At 35.1% G+C, this 15,038-nt stretch overlaps 1 protein-coding gene and 1 pseudogene across 3 annotated transcripts; both read left to right on the top strand.

The window, feature by feature from the left end:
* The first annotated feature begins 7,037 nt into the window (after positions 1-7,037).
* On the top strand, positions 7,038-10,749 carry LOC306855873 (protein phosphatase 1 regulatory subunit 3B-like). Of its 2 annotated transcripts, none has more exons than XM_079394811.1 (2): positions 7,038-7,144; positions 8,993-10,749. In XM_079394811.1, the coding sequence occupies exon 2, from the start codon at positions 9,024-9,026 to the stop codon at positions 9,900-9,902; it is 879 nt and encodes a 292-aa protein (XP_079250937.1). In that variant the 5' UTR covers positions 7,038-7,144; positions 8,993-9,023; the 3' UTR covers positions 9,903-10,749. The 2 variants fall into 2 exon arrangements, with proteins under 2 accessions (XP_079250937.1, XP_079250938.1); XM_079394812.1 differs by lacking the exon at positions 7,038-7,144 and adding an exon at positions 8,004-8,120.
* A 315-nt stretch (positions 10,750-11,064) lies between these two features.
* Positions 11,065-14,408, top strand: LOC306855979 (3'-5' exoribonuclease 1-like; annotated as a pseudogene). Its single transcript, XR_013785794.1, has 7 exons — positions 11,065-11,403; positions 12,238-12,397; positions 12,484-12,697; positions 12,946-13,035; positions 13,516-13,592; positions 13,672-13,786; positions 14,022-14,408. The product of XR_013785794.1 is annotated as a 3'-5' exoribonuclease 1-like (transcript).
* The last annotated feature ends 630 nt before the right edge of the window (positions 14,409-15,038 follow it).

Consider the following 15,038-nt stretch of genomic DNA (forward strand, 5'->3'; position numbering starts at 1 on the left):
CAAACATATTGCACAATGCAGCAACAGGACCACCATTTGACCTCTTCTTGTCACCTTTATTTACAGTTGTCCTATCTATTGATTCTGAATGAACAAGCCTGAACAGCTGTTCTCCTGCTAACCTTCTCTACAGTATATTTTAGTTCACTATTTCACAACCCATGTGCCTAAAACAGCTTCTCCTTTTCTACTGACTATGGCTGTTTTTTGGCCCTATAATGTTACACTGTTGGGTTTCCTGTATCTGGAATTATCTATGGATTTTCCGCACTATCTGTGCATCAGTTGTGGCAGCAGTAGGATGAGGTAAACCGCAGTGTCCCAATGTCTCCACGTTGAAACGGAGTATAATTCTGACTCCTATATGATAAACGGTTTTGTTCGGCTTGGCTTTAAATTAAACATAAAATATGCATTTATTTATTTAAAAAAACCCTGCTATTTCAAAACTCATGCCACTTTTAATATTTTGCACATTTCTGCAATTCTGACTTTTTTAAATGTTCCATTTTTATGTGAAATAATCCCATTTTTTACATTATGGTCAATTATATATATAAATTTTAAAGCAAGAAATAATCGAGTCTTAATAAAGTCCACTTATAAAGTAAAATGTATACATTAAAATAAATATAAATGTTTAAAAAAATGGAAATTGCCTCATTCAAAACATTTTAGCCTTAAATAGAAAGATAAACAGATAAAAAAAAAACACTAAATTCTTTACATAACAGCCACTTCTCCTTTTCCAGTTTGAGGTTAAAAGTGAATGAAGTTCCTCTAATTGACTGCATATCCAAAAACAAAGTGCTTTGTAATTATATAATATCCACTATGTGCATAACAAATAGCAAAGAGACTGATAACTCAGTTTTTTAAATACATAGAGGCCTACTCTGAAAAAAATTGAAAATTGAAAAATTTACTAAATTTCTTTAAGGTAAATGGTTGCAATCAATTTATTTTAGCTTCAAATAAACAAATTTAGTTGACTTAACTTTCAACATTGTTTAATTAAATGTAGCTAAAATAAATTGTTTGCAACCTCTTACCTTAAAAATAATTTGTAGCATTTTTTTCAGTGTAGTCTCAGTTTAGTTTTTTTGTTTAGTTTATTTGCACAAAGGTAAAAAATATACAATAAAAACACAACAAAAAATCCATATACTGTGCAGGGAGAGGCAGAAAACCCAAAGGGCTTATTTAGATCCTCCACCTAAACAATGAAAAAACAAATAAACTCATGAAACTAAAAGAAAAACTCAATTACAATAACAAATATATAAATACAAATGACAACAAATTACAATATATGTCAAAAAAATTAGAGAGAAAAAAAACAGAAATAATATACTCAAAAAACAAACCATCTATGGCACATAAAATACATAAAGCACAAGATAAATTATTACGGAGCAGCATTTAAATGATCCTTTATTCTTCTTTTATAATATATTAAAGAGGAAAAAAAATTGCTAGATGAGATAAATCATTCCATAATTTAATACCCCTAAATCTTATCAAGTATTGACCTCTACAAGTGAAAACTTTAGGAAAATGAAAATGTGAAAATTGATGAGTTAAGTAACAATGAACCTGTGAATTTACTTTAAAATGCATTCTAAATTGCTCTGGAATGTTACCCTCACTTGAATATCTTATACATGAAAACACATATTTAAAAAAGTATTAATAAATGGTAAGAACCTGAAGTTTATGAAATAAAGAAGCAGATGAAGCATATTTGTTTGATCGGGTTGTAATAAAATGCTTCTTAAGAACAACATTTTTTGTAGTTGTAGGAAAAGTACTCGCCCAAACAATATTACAATATGAAAGATACGGATAAATTCTTTCCAACTCAAAGTCTCATCAACAAACTGTCAGCACATTGACACGGGACACAGCTGTTACGGGGCTGACGAGACGTGAGACGTGCGGATCCATATGCAAGGCTTTATTATAGAACATGGTCAGAAACAGGCAGGGTCAGACATCGGCAAACAGGTATGGCAAGGGCAAGACAAAGCAATCCGTGGAGCAAGCGTGGGTCGATGATCAGCGAACAGTATCCAAAGGGGCAAGGCAGAGAGATAATCCAGAGACTAGAGCAATAATCCAAACGGGGAGCAAACAGAGTCCAAACGGCAAGGCGAAGGGTTATTCCAGGAAACACGGGCAGGGTCAGACAGGGCAGGGTCAGACACGGCAAGATAAACACGGCAAGACTAAGGCTAAGACAATGACTATGGCTCTGTAAAGTTGCTATCGCTAGAAAAGTGATAAACGCTAACAATACTCGGCCCTGAGCAAGAGCAAGTCCCAGGCTTATATGGTGTGTGGTGGTGATTGGAAAATGGTGATCAGGTGTGTGTGATGTGTGAATGGTGACAGCTGTGATCTGTGCAATGGATTGTGGGAAATGGAGTCCAATGTGCTGTGAGTGTAAAAGTCACTGTGGTGAACGGGTGACCTCTAGTGGTGGTTGACAGGGAGAGCATGGACCAGATTCGTGACAACAGCGGTAAGTACAATACAAACAACATGTTTATTGAGTAGTAGCAGAGGGGAATGAGATGAGCAGAATGTCCAGGTAAGCAGGCGGGGAATGGGAATGTCTCTAGGGGCTTATCTGAGTGTGAATGTCCTTTTTCCTTTTCCAGGAGATCCGGAGGTTACAGTGGAGCGTGGAGACGGTGGAGAACAGGGATAGGAACACTGGAGCAACTGGTAAGTAAACAAAAGGTAAGTGGGTGAGGTTAGTCAACATGGAATGTTTGAGACCAGACAGTGAGCGAACGGGAGGACTCCATAATAATTTTTGATAAATCATTTGGGTATATTTTTTTTACCACTAAAAATTATAAAACTTGATTTTTTTATATTTAAAGATTTTTTTTTTATTAAACCAATTTGCATAATCAAGTAGACCATCATTTGCATTCTTAATCATTGAATTAAAATTTGGGTGAGAGAGAACTAAGGTTGTATCGTCAGCAAACATTACTGGAGTAAGAATATTTGAAACATTCGACTGGTCATTTATATAAATCCGAAATAGTAATGGTCTAAGTATGGACCCCTGAGGAACCCCACAGAGTAGACTTGCTTTGCTAGAATAGCAACCCTTATAACAAACAAAATGTCTTCTATTAAAAATATAATTCATCAACCATTTATATGTAAAATTATGAAAACCATGTTTATACAATTTTTCCAATAAAATGTAATGATTAAGCGTATCAAAAGCTTTTGAAAAGTCAATAAATAAATAAATAAATGCTACAAGCAAATTATTGATTTTACAGTGCAAGGGTAACCTTGTCAATCAGGTGAAGCAAAGCCATATAAGTAGAGTGTTTTTTTCAGAATCCATATTGATGTTTACAAAGAATAAAATGTGAGTCTAAGTGAAAAAGAATCCGTTTATATACAATTTTTTAGATAAAGGTCTATAGCTGTTAAAACATTGTGGATCATTTGCTTTAAACAGAGGAATAACTTTAGCTATTTTTAAATCCCCTGGTACAATGCCTGTTTTCAAAGACAGAGAAAAAAATTGAACAAGTGGCTGCAATATTGAAAATTTCACCTGTTTGACAAGAAATACAGAAAAAATATCATGACCAGCTGAAGATAATTTTAATTCATCAATAATTTCACTTATTTCCTGAATTTCAGGTGGCTTAAAAATAGCGATAATAGGAAAGTTGCCTGATATATAATCTAGGGGTACACCATTACCAGTAGGGATATTATTAGCTAATTTATGACCAATATTAACAAAAAAATGTTTTTCATTAAATCACCAATCATTAAATTTTGGAGCTATGTCAAATGGATCATTAAAAGAATTTTCGCCATCCACAAAGTCTGAAAGTAATTCAGAATTAGTTTTTTCTCTTTGCAACAACTGATTTATTACTTTCCATTTAATATCATTTGAACATTTCTTTAATTTTTCACCAAAGTATTGCTTTTTTGCTGATCTAATACAATGGTTATATTTATTCCTGCAAGATTTATAAACACCATAGGTGAGAGGAGTGGGACTTAAAATACATTTTCTATAGAGTTAGTTCTTTGTCTTCAACATTTTCCGTAAAACTAACTGTAAACCAAGACTTATTAAAGTCCTGACTGAATTTCTTCGCAGAACTACTGACTGGAAAGCATTTATTAAAACTAGAACTAATAACAGTCATAAATTGTTGATATACTCTATCAGCATCATATTCTTTATACAAATCATCCCAAGAGGTACTAGAAATCTGAAATATTTAACTTACTCATAATTCTCTTTTGCTGAATTTCTTTTGATAGTTTAACCCTTTAAACCCTAATTTCAGAATAGTGAAATATAGGGAAATGATCAGACAAGTCTGAACATAAAACACAAGATTTAATTCCTTCACTTAGAGAATTTGTTCAAATATTATCAATTAAAGTGGCTGAATTCTCTTGTAGGTTTTATGAATAAGAGGAAAATAATAACTAGAATAAAGAATATTTAGGAAATCTGCAGTAGGGGTATCAAAATTCTTTAAGAGATTTATGTTAAAATCACCCAAAATATAACAATATGTATTGTTTATTGCTCATTGTTTATCAAATCAAGTAAGCTGGTAAAAATATAATTAAATCTTGAATACTGGAATCAGGTGCTCGGTAAATAACACCACCAATAATATTTCTTCCTCCAGGACCAATTGAGAGCTCAACAAATAAATGTTCCACATTAATTCTATCTGATTTTAAGGCAAGATCATCCCTAATTTAAAATGTATAATTATCATGAATAAAACGAAGAGACTCCACCTCCCAACCTGTTCTTTCTACCATTATGAACAGTTATATTTAGATAATTTAAACATTTCTCTAGAGTTTTCATTTAACCATGTTTCAGATAAAGCAATAATAAAAAACGGATGTTTATGTAAAGATAAATAATGAATAAAATGATCATAATTCCTAGATAAACTTCTTATGTAGAAAAAAACATTAGAAGGCAAAGATCTACATAAATCATTAAACTGATTTTCAGTATAAAAACTACAAAAGTTTGAAGCATTCAATAATGATTTTTTTTATTTTTTATAAATCTGGGTCAACATCAAAATTATAAGAATCAACTGTAGAAAGATCAAAAGGCTTAAAGGTCTCAGCTTCAAAAACAAATTGGTTGGAATCAATAATGTATATAAAGAAATATAAAGTATATGATTAACTAATAAAAATACAATAAATAGCTGATACTAAATTTATTGAACCAAACTCTGAACACTTGCCTTCCTTTGTTTTGGTGGATTTTGGATAGGTTGATGAACAATACGTTTGTCGTATTTCAGATATGCAATGTCACCTCTTTCTCGGGCTGATTTCATTGCTGGAAGTAGTTCTCTCCTTCTTTGCCGGATGGTTTCAGGCAAGTCCTCGTTAATAAAAATGCAAAAGTTGTCTGACTAAATGATCCACGCGCCTCATTGGGAGCAGAGAAACGATGTTTGAACAAAGCACATAATACACACAGTTATGCACATGATCTGTATTTAAATTATTACATAATACACACAATTATGCACATACTGTTTTTAAATTATTTACCCTTTTAAATTGTCTAAACAGACTTGCATGCCATGCACAAAGATAGGATATTCATTACTGACAATTGAGTCAAAATCAGCCAGATTCTGGTTCGCTTGGTCAGTGCATGTTTTGATAGTTTGTTTTTCAATTTGAAATTACCCCCCCCCCCCCCCCACATGATTGTAAAGCGCTTTGGGTGTACAGCAATACACAATAAAGCGCTATATAAATGCATCATTCATTCATTCATTCATTAAATAAGCATAAACAAGAAAACCCCTCCTTTCTGAAGTATATATTTCTGTGAATTTCTGTTGCACAGAAGAAAGCCCAATCTAGCAGAGGACTATTATTTTGTTAAACAGAACTGAGGAATGGCTGATGATGTTACAGGTCCAGATTTGGTTGACTAATCGGCGGAAAGGGGCATCCCGTGATCACCCACATGTGGAAAAACGTTTTTTTTTTTGTGGAAAACGAATTTTGAAGTCGTGTTCTACCCATGAACCAAAAAATTCTAAATAGAGCTAAAATCTAGTTTTTTGTTTTTTGTTTTTTTTTACAAGCAAAAGAAACAAATAAAGAAGCTGTATTCTCGTTTCTGCTTATCTCATTTCAAATTGAAAAATAAACTAACAAAGCATACCCTGATTGAAACGAACACATTTTAGATTGATTTATGCTAGTGAAGGCATAAATCAATTCTTTCTCACTACTCTCACAATTCAGACTTTTTCCCTCTGAATTCTGCGTTTACATCTTGCAATTCTGACTTTGTTCATCAAAATTCAGACTTTTTTTCTCTGAATTCTGACTTTGTATCTCACATTTCTACGTTTTTTAAACATGATTAAACATGATTTGAAACATGAGTTTATATCTCACAATTATTAGTTTATATTGTGCAATTATGAGGGGAAAAAAAGAAAGAAATGTGATATACAAACTCAGAATTGCGAGGGAAAAAGTCTGAATTGTGATAAAAGGTCACAAGGAACAACTAGACAACAACCACGGATGTCAAACAAATCAGTTTCAAGAGTGCTTGTCCGCTAGAGACAATAGTGTTGAACACATTCCTTTGCATTTCCATTCTCAATGCACATATTAACACAGATACACAATAATCCCAGAATAACTAATGGAATGAACTGAAACATTATCTGCACTGGTCATAGAATGTGAAAGCATTTAGAAGTTAGTGGGTTCATGTTTATGGGAGTAAAAGTGGTGGATATTTTTAAAACACAGTGGGGCCTCCAGACATGGCCTACTGACCCCAGTCCTTGCAGTCACATGACATGCCATTTATCAGCATGGGGTGCGTGCATGCCCCTGTAGCCTGCCATGATTGGTCCAAACAGGTAGTTCACGTGAACATGGGATGATCGTCGGCAAAAATGTAATTTTGGTACCGGCCGGTTCAACTAGGAGGCTCACTCATTCCGGACGCACATTAGCACGAGCGTATTACTCCAGGGAGCTGAAGCTGCATGCACCAACACGAGACACTGGGCTTGGTGAAGAAGTTTGACCCAGTTCAAATGCCATAACACAGGTATGCATGAACTTATGCTCTCAATTTGCTTTTCTAGAATCATTTTAAAGCGCACTCGAAGAGTTGATTCGTGTTCCAGCATGCAGTGATCTTTAATTTAAGGGAGGGAGGAAACTTTTATCAAACACGGTCGTGCCCAGGGAAACGGCTGCAAACCAGGAAGAGCATGAAGCAGAGCTACTGCTAGGCTTAAACTTTTTAATAGATATGAAAAAGGAAAGCCATCTTGCATAACATTGGGGTTTTATAAAAAAATCAAAGATTGAAGGAATTGATCAGAAACGATGGCAGCAGTATGATAAAGCCTGATGGTATGTTGGACCTGGGCGAAAGTTGCAATAGCAATTGAGCTCCAACAGGTGCGAAACCATTCGATTCTAAAGCTAATTACTATTGCCTATTATTTCAACTCACAATTTTCTGTTTTAATCTAAAGCAAATCTATCTCGCGCCTTAACTAGTCCGACCGAAACAACGTTTCATTGTTCCTGACCGTACATGGATACAAGCTAGTGGGTGAGATTTTGGGAGCGTTGTAACATGACTTTTATTAATTTTTTTTACTAATATTTGTCTGACTATTTAAATAGTTAAAAAATTTTATGGAAATATTGGAAATGGAAACAATGTTTATAAAAAAAAACGTGTATGGGTTAGTTGTTCTAACTATTATAGAGGCAAATATAGGATAGCACGCTACAATCTATATGGGACGAATGGAAGTACATTGTAAAATAGTGTCAACCCTCCTTATCTCCTCAGCTGTGACATTTCTAGATGAAAAGCTTGTGCAAGTTTATGGCAATTCTATTTTGACCTGTAAACCCATATTTATTAAACAGCCTTGCATCATCTACTCCAGGGTTGCTCAGGTCTTGCCCTGGAGGGCCAATGGCCTGCATAGTTGAGCTTCAACCCTGAACAAACACTCTTGAACAAGCTAATCAAGGTCTTCAGGATCACTAGAAAACCACAGGTAGGGTGAGTTTGATCAGGGGTTTAGATAAACTCTGCATGGCAGTGGCCCTCCAGGACTAGATTTGAGAAACCCTGATCTACTGTCACCTTATTAGGTGGTTGCTGCTCATCAGCAGTAGTAATTTATGAAACTAATTTGTAATTGTTTAAAACAGGGATGTTAATCTCAGCTCCTGGAGGGTTTAGCTCTTCCGACACACCCATAGTAAAGTAAACCCAAAGACATTTGTTTGCTGGTTCAAGTGGGTTTAATTAGAGTTGGAGCTAAACTCTGGAGTGCTGTGGCCCTACAGGAACGGAGTTTGACATTCCTGGGTTAAACGGCTAGTGTTACAGCTTGCACTGTATTACAATACTCGCCAGTCTGAAAATTAAGGTTTTTTTTTTCCTAAACAAAATTTCCATTTTTAGTGACCATTAGATGCCATATTGTCAGATAATCAAGTTATTTGGTGTAAAGATTAAGATCCTTGATTTTTAATTAAATGTTTTACAAATTATGAACACTAGAGGGTGCTCTCTTTTGTAGTTCAGTCTCTTTGGTTCTGCATGTGCTGCTCTATATCCCCTCCACCTGGCCTCCAGCTAAGATAAACTTGTTTGACCCACTTACTGCAATCTTTTGCTTAATGTTTAATTATTTGATTCAGAGTCTATATTAAGCACTGATTGCTGTGCATATTGATTTGATTATTTTAAACAGAGGATAGGTTAAGGATTTCATGCTGTGCAATATTAAAGTACAAGTGCGAGATTTTAATTAGTCACACATTGGAAGGTTTCATCAGCTTTCAATCAACATTCACAGACCTGGACAGACCTTTTTCACTGTAGTAATGTGGTTATTAATACACATTTCTGCATTTTCAGTGCACGTGGCTGCTGTCACAACGAACCCACCATGCCGATTGAACTCGCCATGCCGATTTATCTGACAAACGAAGAGTTCCTGATCCCGAGGGTGTCTAAATACAGCAGACCCTTGCGGCCATGTCTGCACCGGTGTCAAAGTACCAAACTTAGTTTTGGCTCTCATAGGGACCCAGAGTCGAATGGGTCCTGCGCACCCTTGACGATACCTGGCAGGGCCAAAAAACAAGTATCTTTTGCTGATCACAAGGGCCTCGCCCTGACGATGGTAAAGGTCTTTTCTGAATTTAATGACCCTATTGACATCCCAACTAACATCGTGCAGTTTTTTAGCTCTTCGGTGACTCTGCCAGAAGGGAAGGACAAGTTAACCCTTGACTTTGACCAGCCGTCTGCAGATTACTTAAAGTTTCGTCAACGTATAGAGAATGACAACCTCTGCCTCGAACACTGCATGCTAAGGGAAAAATCTATAGCAGGCACGGTCAAAGTCAAAAACCTTTCCTTTGAGAAGTTCGTTAAGCTTCGCATTACATTTGACACTTGGAAAAGTCACACAGACATAGAATGCCAGTACATAAAGGACACTTACACCGGCTCAAACCGTGATACCTTTTCATTCAAAGCTACTTTGCCTGATCAGGTGCTTCCACATGAACGCATCGAGTTTGCTTTTTGCTATGAGGTCAATGGCGTAACGCTCTGGGACAATAACCAAGGACAGAATTATAGAATCGTTCAATCAGCACTAAAGAAGGGTTCAAATGACTCTATGGGTGACCATCAGCGATATGGTGTGAGCGATTGGGACGTTCTTTTTGACCGATACGGCAGCCCCAGATGCTCAAGTGGGATCTTTCCCAATTGGCCAAGCTATGCTGGATATGAAGACATTGGTCCATATTACTAAGAATCCGTTTTTTGGGGCAGTTTATCCTGCACACATATCCATCAAACATTGTGATAAATGCCTCCTTAAAAAACAAGTTGTTCTTTGACCAAGGACCTGTTGGACTGTGAAGCCATATGGACACTTGAGATATTTATCGTCAATAATATTGGATTATGTTGTTCAATAGAGAATGAGTTATGTTTTTAAAAATAGTGTTCATGGTGCTATACGAATGTAATTTATAATTTTTTTTCAATGCTAGTTTCTTTCTAGGGTTATGTGAAAGTTTTCGAGGTTGATTTTGGGTTTGTATGGATTTGCGTGGACCTTTTATAAAATGAAACAATGTTAATGAAGTCTAAGTAAATCTGCAGGCCAGTATATTTGCCAAACTGTAAATCATGGTCATAAAGTTTTGACTGAAATGAAGCTCTTTCTTGAACAGCAAATGGTTTTCATCTGAAAAACCTTGCTAAGAGCAAAGACTGAATGCCCCTACATATTTTCATATGTTTTTGTTCTTTCCTGAACAGCTCATTTTTAATGTAAAACTCAAAGTATTTACATTTCTGTATTTTAATTGACTATAACTGATTCTCACTGACTGCACAACAGGATGATATTAGTGGTACAAGTTAATATGTAATGTGTATCATTTGTTCAAGGTAATGTAGGCACTTTAATTTGTTGTTTAATTTCTTGTCACCCATTTTAAGTTGCATTGTTTGAGTGTGAATAGGGGTTTTCCAGAATCACTTTAAAGACATTGTTAAAGTTTTCTCTGTGGTATAAGGTATGTTCATTATCTGCATTTTAATACAATGTTTTAAATGTTCATTGTATTTAAAAACTTCAAATAAAGTATTGGAGCAAAAAATACTTATCTGTCTTGTCCTCATTGAAAGATGACCGATAATTACTTTACTAGCAATACCAAGGAGTATATTTATTTATTTTTGATAATATTTCAAGTGTTACTTCTCGGTGTATAGTTGTCTCTGCAGATTGATTAATCTCAGATAGGAGAAAGTTACACACAAATTACTTTGAGAAGATATTTATTTTGGAATTATCTGAAGGGGGCTCTTATTTTTACGTAATGACGAGTACATGATAAACTCGTAACAAAACGAAGTAAAAATAAATACATTTTGATGGGGCTTTTATTCTACAATTGTTCGATCTTTCCGTGACTACTTCCTGTGTACGTTGAAACGTCAGGGTCAGCGTCTATTACTTGGTCCACGATTAAGAAACAGCAGCTAATCTTAAATTGAATTCTTTGCAAACGGGCTAATTTGAAGTACAATGTACAATAAAAGAAACGTGAGAAATATAGACAGCCATTAGGGTTGTAATAATTCGCCCGGAGCCGAGCGTGAACGCGCGAAACCAGATGTGAATGTTTCTGAAATGAAGTAAATTGTCAAAACTGATGGAGTCGCAGAAGAAGACCAGTCAACCTGCAAATAAGACTTCAACGTCTGAGAAGGATGAAGAGGAGCAATGCTACGCTACTGTGAGTGTCTAAAGAGTATTGCTCTGGTAAAATAATGCATTCCTAATGTTTCATGTTTCAATTACCCCAATTATATTACAGGCCAAATACTTATTATTTGCTGTAATACTTCGTTGAGTGTCAGCTTATGTTAGGTGTTGTTTTTGAAATAAAGTAGTTTACCTAAAATGTAAATTTGCTCACATTTCTTTTAACCTTATGGTCATTAAAAATAGTTTTTCCTGTTGCTCACCAGTGGACCTTCTGCAGTGAATGGGTGCCATCAGAATAAGAGTTCAAACTGCTGATAAAAATATCACAATAATACACGAGTACTAATCCACACAGCTCCAGTCCATCATTTAATGTCTTACGAAGTGAATGTTGTTTGATAAAAGTTAAACAAATCCATCATTCATGTCGTCGCTTCACAGTCCATTGTATTGCTTCCTCCAGTGAAAAAGTCTACTGACATACTTTAGAACTGTTCTTGGACTGTTTTCAGTTGTAAACAGTGCTTGATCTGTGTATATTTCTCTCCTGATTCAGCGATATTGTGGATAGAGGACTTATTTGAAGTTAAGAACATCTTAATGATGAATTTAGTCGTTAGAAACACGCAGCATATCACTTCACAAGGCATTAATTGATGGAATGGAGTCTTGTGGATTGTGATGTTTTTATCAGCTGTTTGGACTCTCATTCTGACGGCACCCATTCACTGCAGAGGGTCCATTGGTGAGCAAGTGATGTAATGCTAAATTTCTCCAAATCTGTTCTGATTAAGAAACAAATGCATAAACACAAGGATGAAACAACACTAAACAATGTTTTATTTGCTTGTCTCACATTTAGACTTCTGTGAGAAAAATGAGAAGCAGAAGCCTTCATCACCGAAACAAGGAGATTTCAGTGATCCGGTATATAAAGAGATTGCAGTGGCAAATGGCACCATTAACTGAATGAATAGAGATGAGCTGCGTGCAAAATGTGCTGAGCTGAAGCTTGACACACAGTAATGAGAGCTTTTATTATTATTATAATTGTTTTGTTTTACCTGCCATTTACTCCAAATTCATTCATAGTTTTTTTTCTTTTCAGGGGAGTTAAGGATGTCCTGAGGAAGCGCCTATAAAGTTACAAAAAGCAAAAACTGATGCATTCAGGTGCTGCAAATGGGAACGCTGATACATATTTTGACTACATCTGTGTGGTGGATTTTGAAGCAACATGTGAAGAGAATAACCCACCTGACTACCTGCATGAAATCATTGAGTTTTCTATGGTGTTGATCGACACGCACACCTTGGAGATTGTGAGTTGGTGAGGGAACGGTCTGGAACATGTGTGCTTGATTCGTGCCAGGCAAACATGGTACCATACAGTATATTTAGTGTTACCTTTTTTTTTAGGATTGATCTGCTAGATGTGAAATGTTTTTTTTAATTTGTGCCAAAATGAATCATGATAGATTTTCGCAAAGCCACAGTGATTAAGCCCATGAACTGATCTTAACACTAAAATGTAACACTTTTTTTTTCCTCCCCATTCCTGTCATTACAGGTAGACTCATTTCAGGAGTATGTGAAGCCAGTGGTGAACCCACAGCTCTCTGAGTTTTGTGTAAAACTTACCGGAATCACACAAGATTTATGAACTGCATATTGAATTAAATAACAATTTAAAATCTCTTCAATACCAGCCAAAAGTTTAAAGCTGTAATTTTTTTTGAAAGGCTCAAATTATTTTAAAGTTTCAAAGAGTTAATTTTTCAAATAAAGGCTATTCTTTTGAATTTCGCATGAAGGCTCATGTAACACTGAAGATAATGCCTGCTTAAAATTTAGCTTTCCCATCATAGGAAGACTTTACATTTTAAAATGTATTAAAAAATATATATATATTGTTTCATATTTCTGTGCTTTTTTAAATTACTGTTATATTTTTCATCAAATAAACGCAACTTTAGTGAGCACAAAGAGCCTTCCTTCAAAAACACGCGCACACAAAAAAAAAGACTGACCCCGAATTATTCCAAGGTTTTAGTCTAAAACTGAATGCAAAGCATTTGCTCAAGCGTTCATTTTTAATTCACCATTTTAAATGGTGGATGAGACAGGAACATTCCATCAGGTTCTAAAGCGAGCAGTTTCCTGGCTACAGGAAAAAGAACTTGGCACAAAATACAAATATACATTTTTGACAGATGGGTAAGGATGAACCAGACATGTTAATCATGACTCTAATAAAGTTCAATACAATGTACAGCTCACTATCTTGTCTGTGTAGGTCATGGGACATGGGAAAATTTCTTCATACTCGGTGTAAACTGAGTTGCATCAGATACCCACAGTTCACCAGAAAATAGATCAATATCAGAAAGTCTTATGGAAACTTTTATAAGGTTTGTTTTCATGTTAATTTTTCTTACGATTCCTTACAAAGTCAAAGAAAGAAAATCCGAATGAAAAAAATAGTGTATTCGGATGTAAATAAAGGATCTTGATATCTAAATTGTGCAAATGCCTTAGGATACGTTAAAGAAGAGTGTCTGATATTTTAAATAAAAAGTTGGCTTTGGAGTATTACATTTGAACAAATACTGATGTTTTCGTGTGTCTCATGCTTGTTTCTTTCAGGTTCCTCGTACTCAGACAAAACTAATCTGCATGCTGGAGAACCTTGGTATGCAGTATGATGGACGTCCCCACTGTGGTCTAGATGACTCCCGCAACATTGCCAGAATTGCCATCCACATGCTGAAGGATGGCTGTCAGCTGCGGGTGAACGAGTGCTTGCATTCAGGAGAACCGCGGATCATGCCTATCTCTGCCCCTATTGAAGGAGCCCCAGCACCTCAAAGCCCCAAGAAAAGAGACTGAAAAGATCATTTAAAGACTCTTTCACAAAAATAACATTGCTTAATTTGTCTCAATGTGAATGTAAGATAAATGAGACTAACTAATGTGGGTTTTCTTAAAATTGTTCCAGAAATGTATACAGTTTCTTTTCTGCAAAAGTTTACACCATAGCAGATCAGTAGGGTGAGGCTGTGCTTTCACTTTTACTGAAAATTGAGTTTATGTAGTACTGTATTTTGAAACTTGCTCCTTGTAAACTGAAACAGTAGTTTCAAGTAAAAGGCTTTTTTCCAAGCCTAACTTATGTGTGATTAATACTTGCAATACTGCATTGCATTGCTTTTCTTAATTCATGTTGCACATCCAATGAGAAACTCAATTTGTAATCTTGTCAATAAACATTTTTTTTATGATGCCACTGTACAATATTATTTTAAGAGATATATAATTTTGTATGCTATTTGCTCAAGATCTAATTTTCAAGTGTACTACTTTTTTTTTTAAATTAAACTCTTATTGGGTACTTTGCACCTTAATAGTCTATGCAAAGTTTAGATATGTTTTGGTTATGCAAAATGACTTGTCAACACAAAGTTCACTCTGTTGCTGGCCACCATATCTAATTTTCCAAGGCCATGCAATAACAGATAATGACTGTTAACAGTCATAATCATTTTAATGTACTGATGTTGTTGTAAAATGTTTTATTAGTGCATGTAATTATGCAAAATAGCTCAGTTTTTTAATGTGAATATTTTTTTATCTGATTAGGTATTAGTTTAGCTTGAGTAATGC

Source organism: Barbus barbus, assembly GCF_936440315.1.
Source record: "Barbus barbus genome assembly, chromosome: 36".
Lineage (NCBI taxonomy): Eukaryota > Metazoa > Chordata > Actinopteri > Cypriniformes > Cyprinidae > Barbus > Barbus barbus.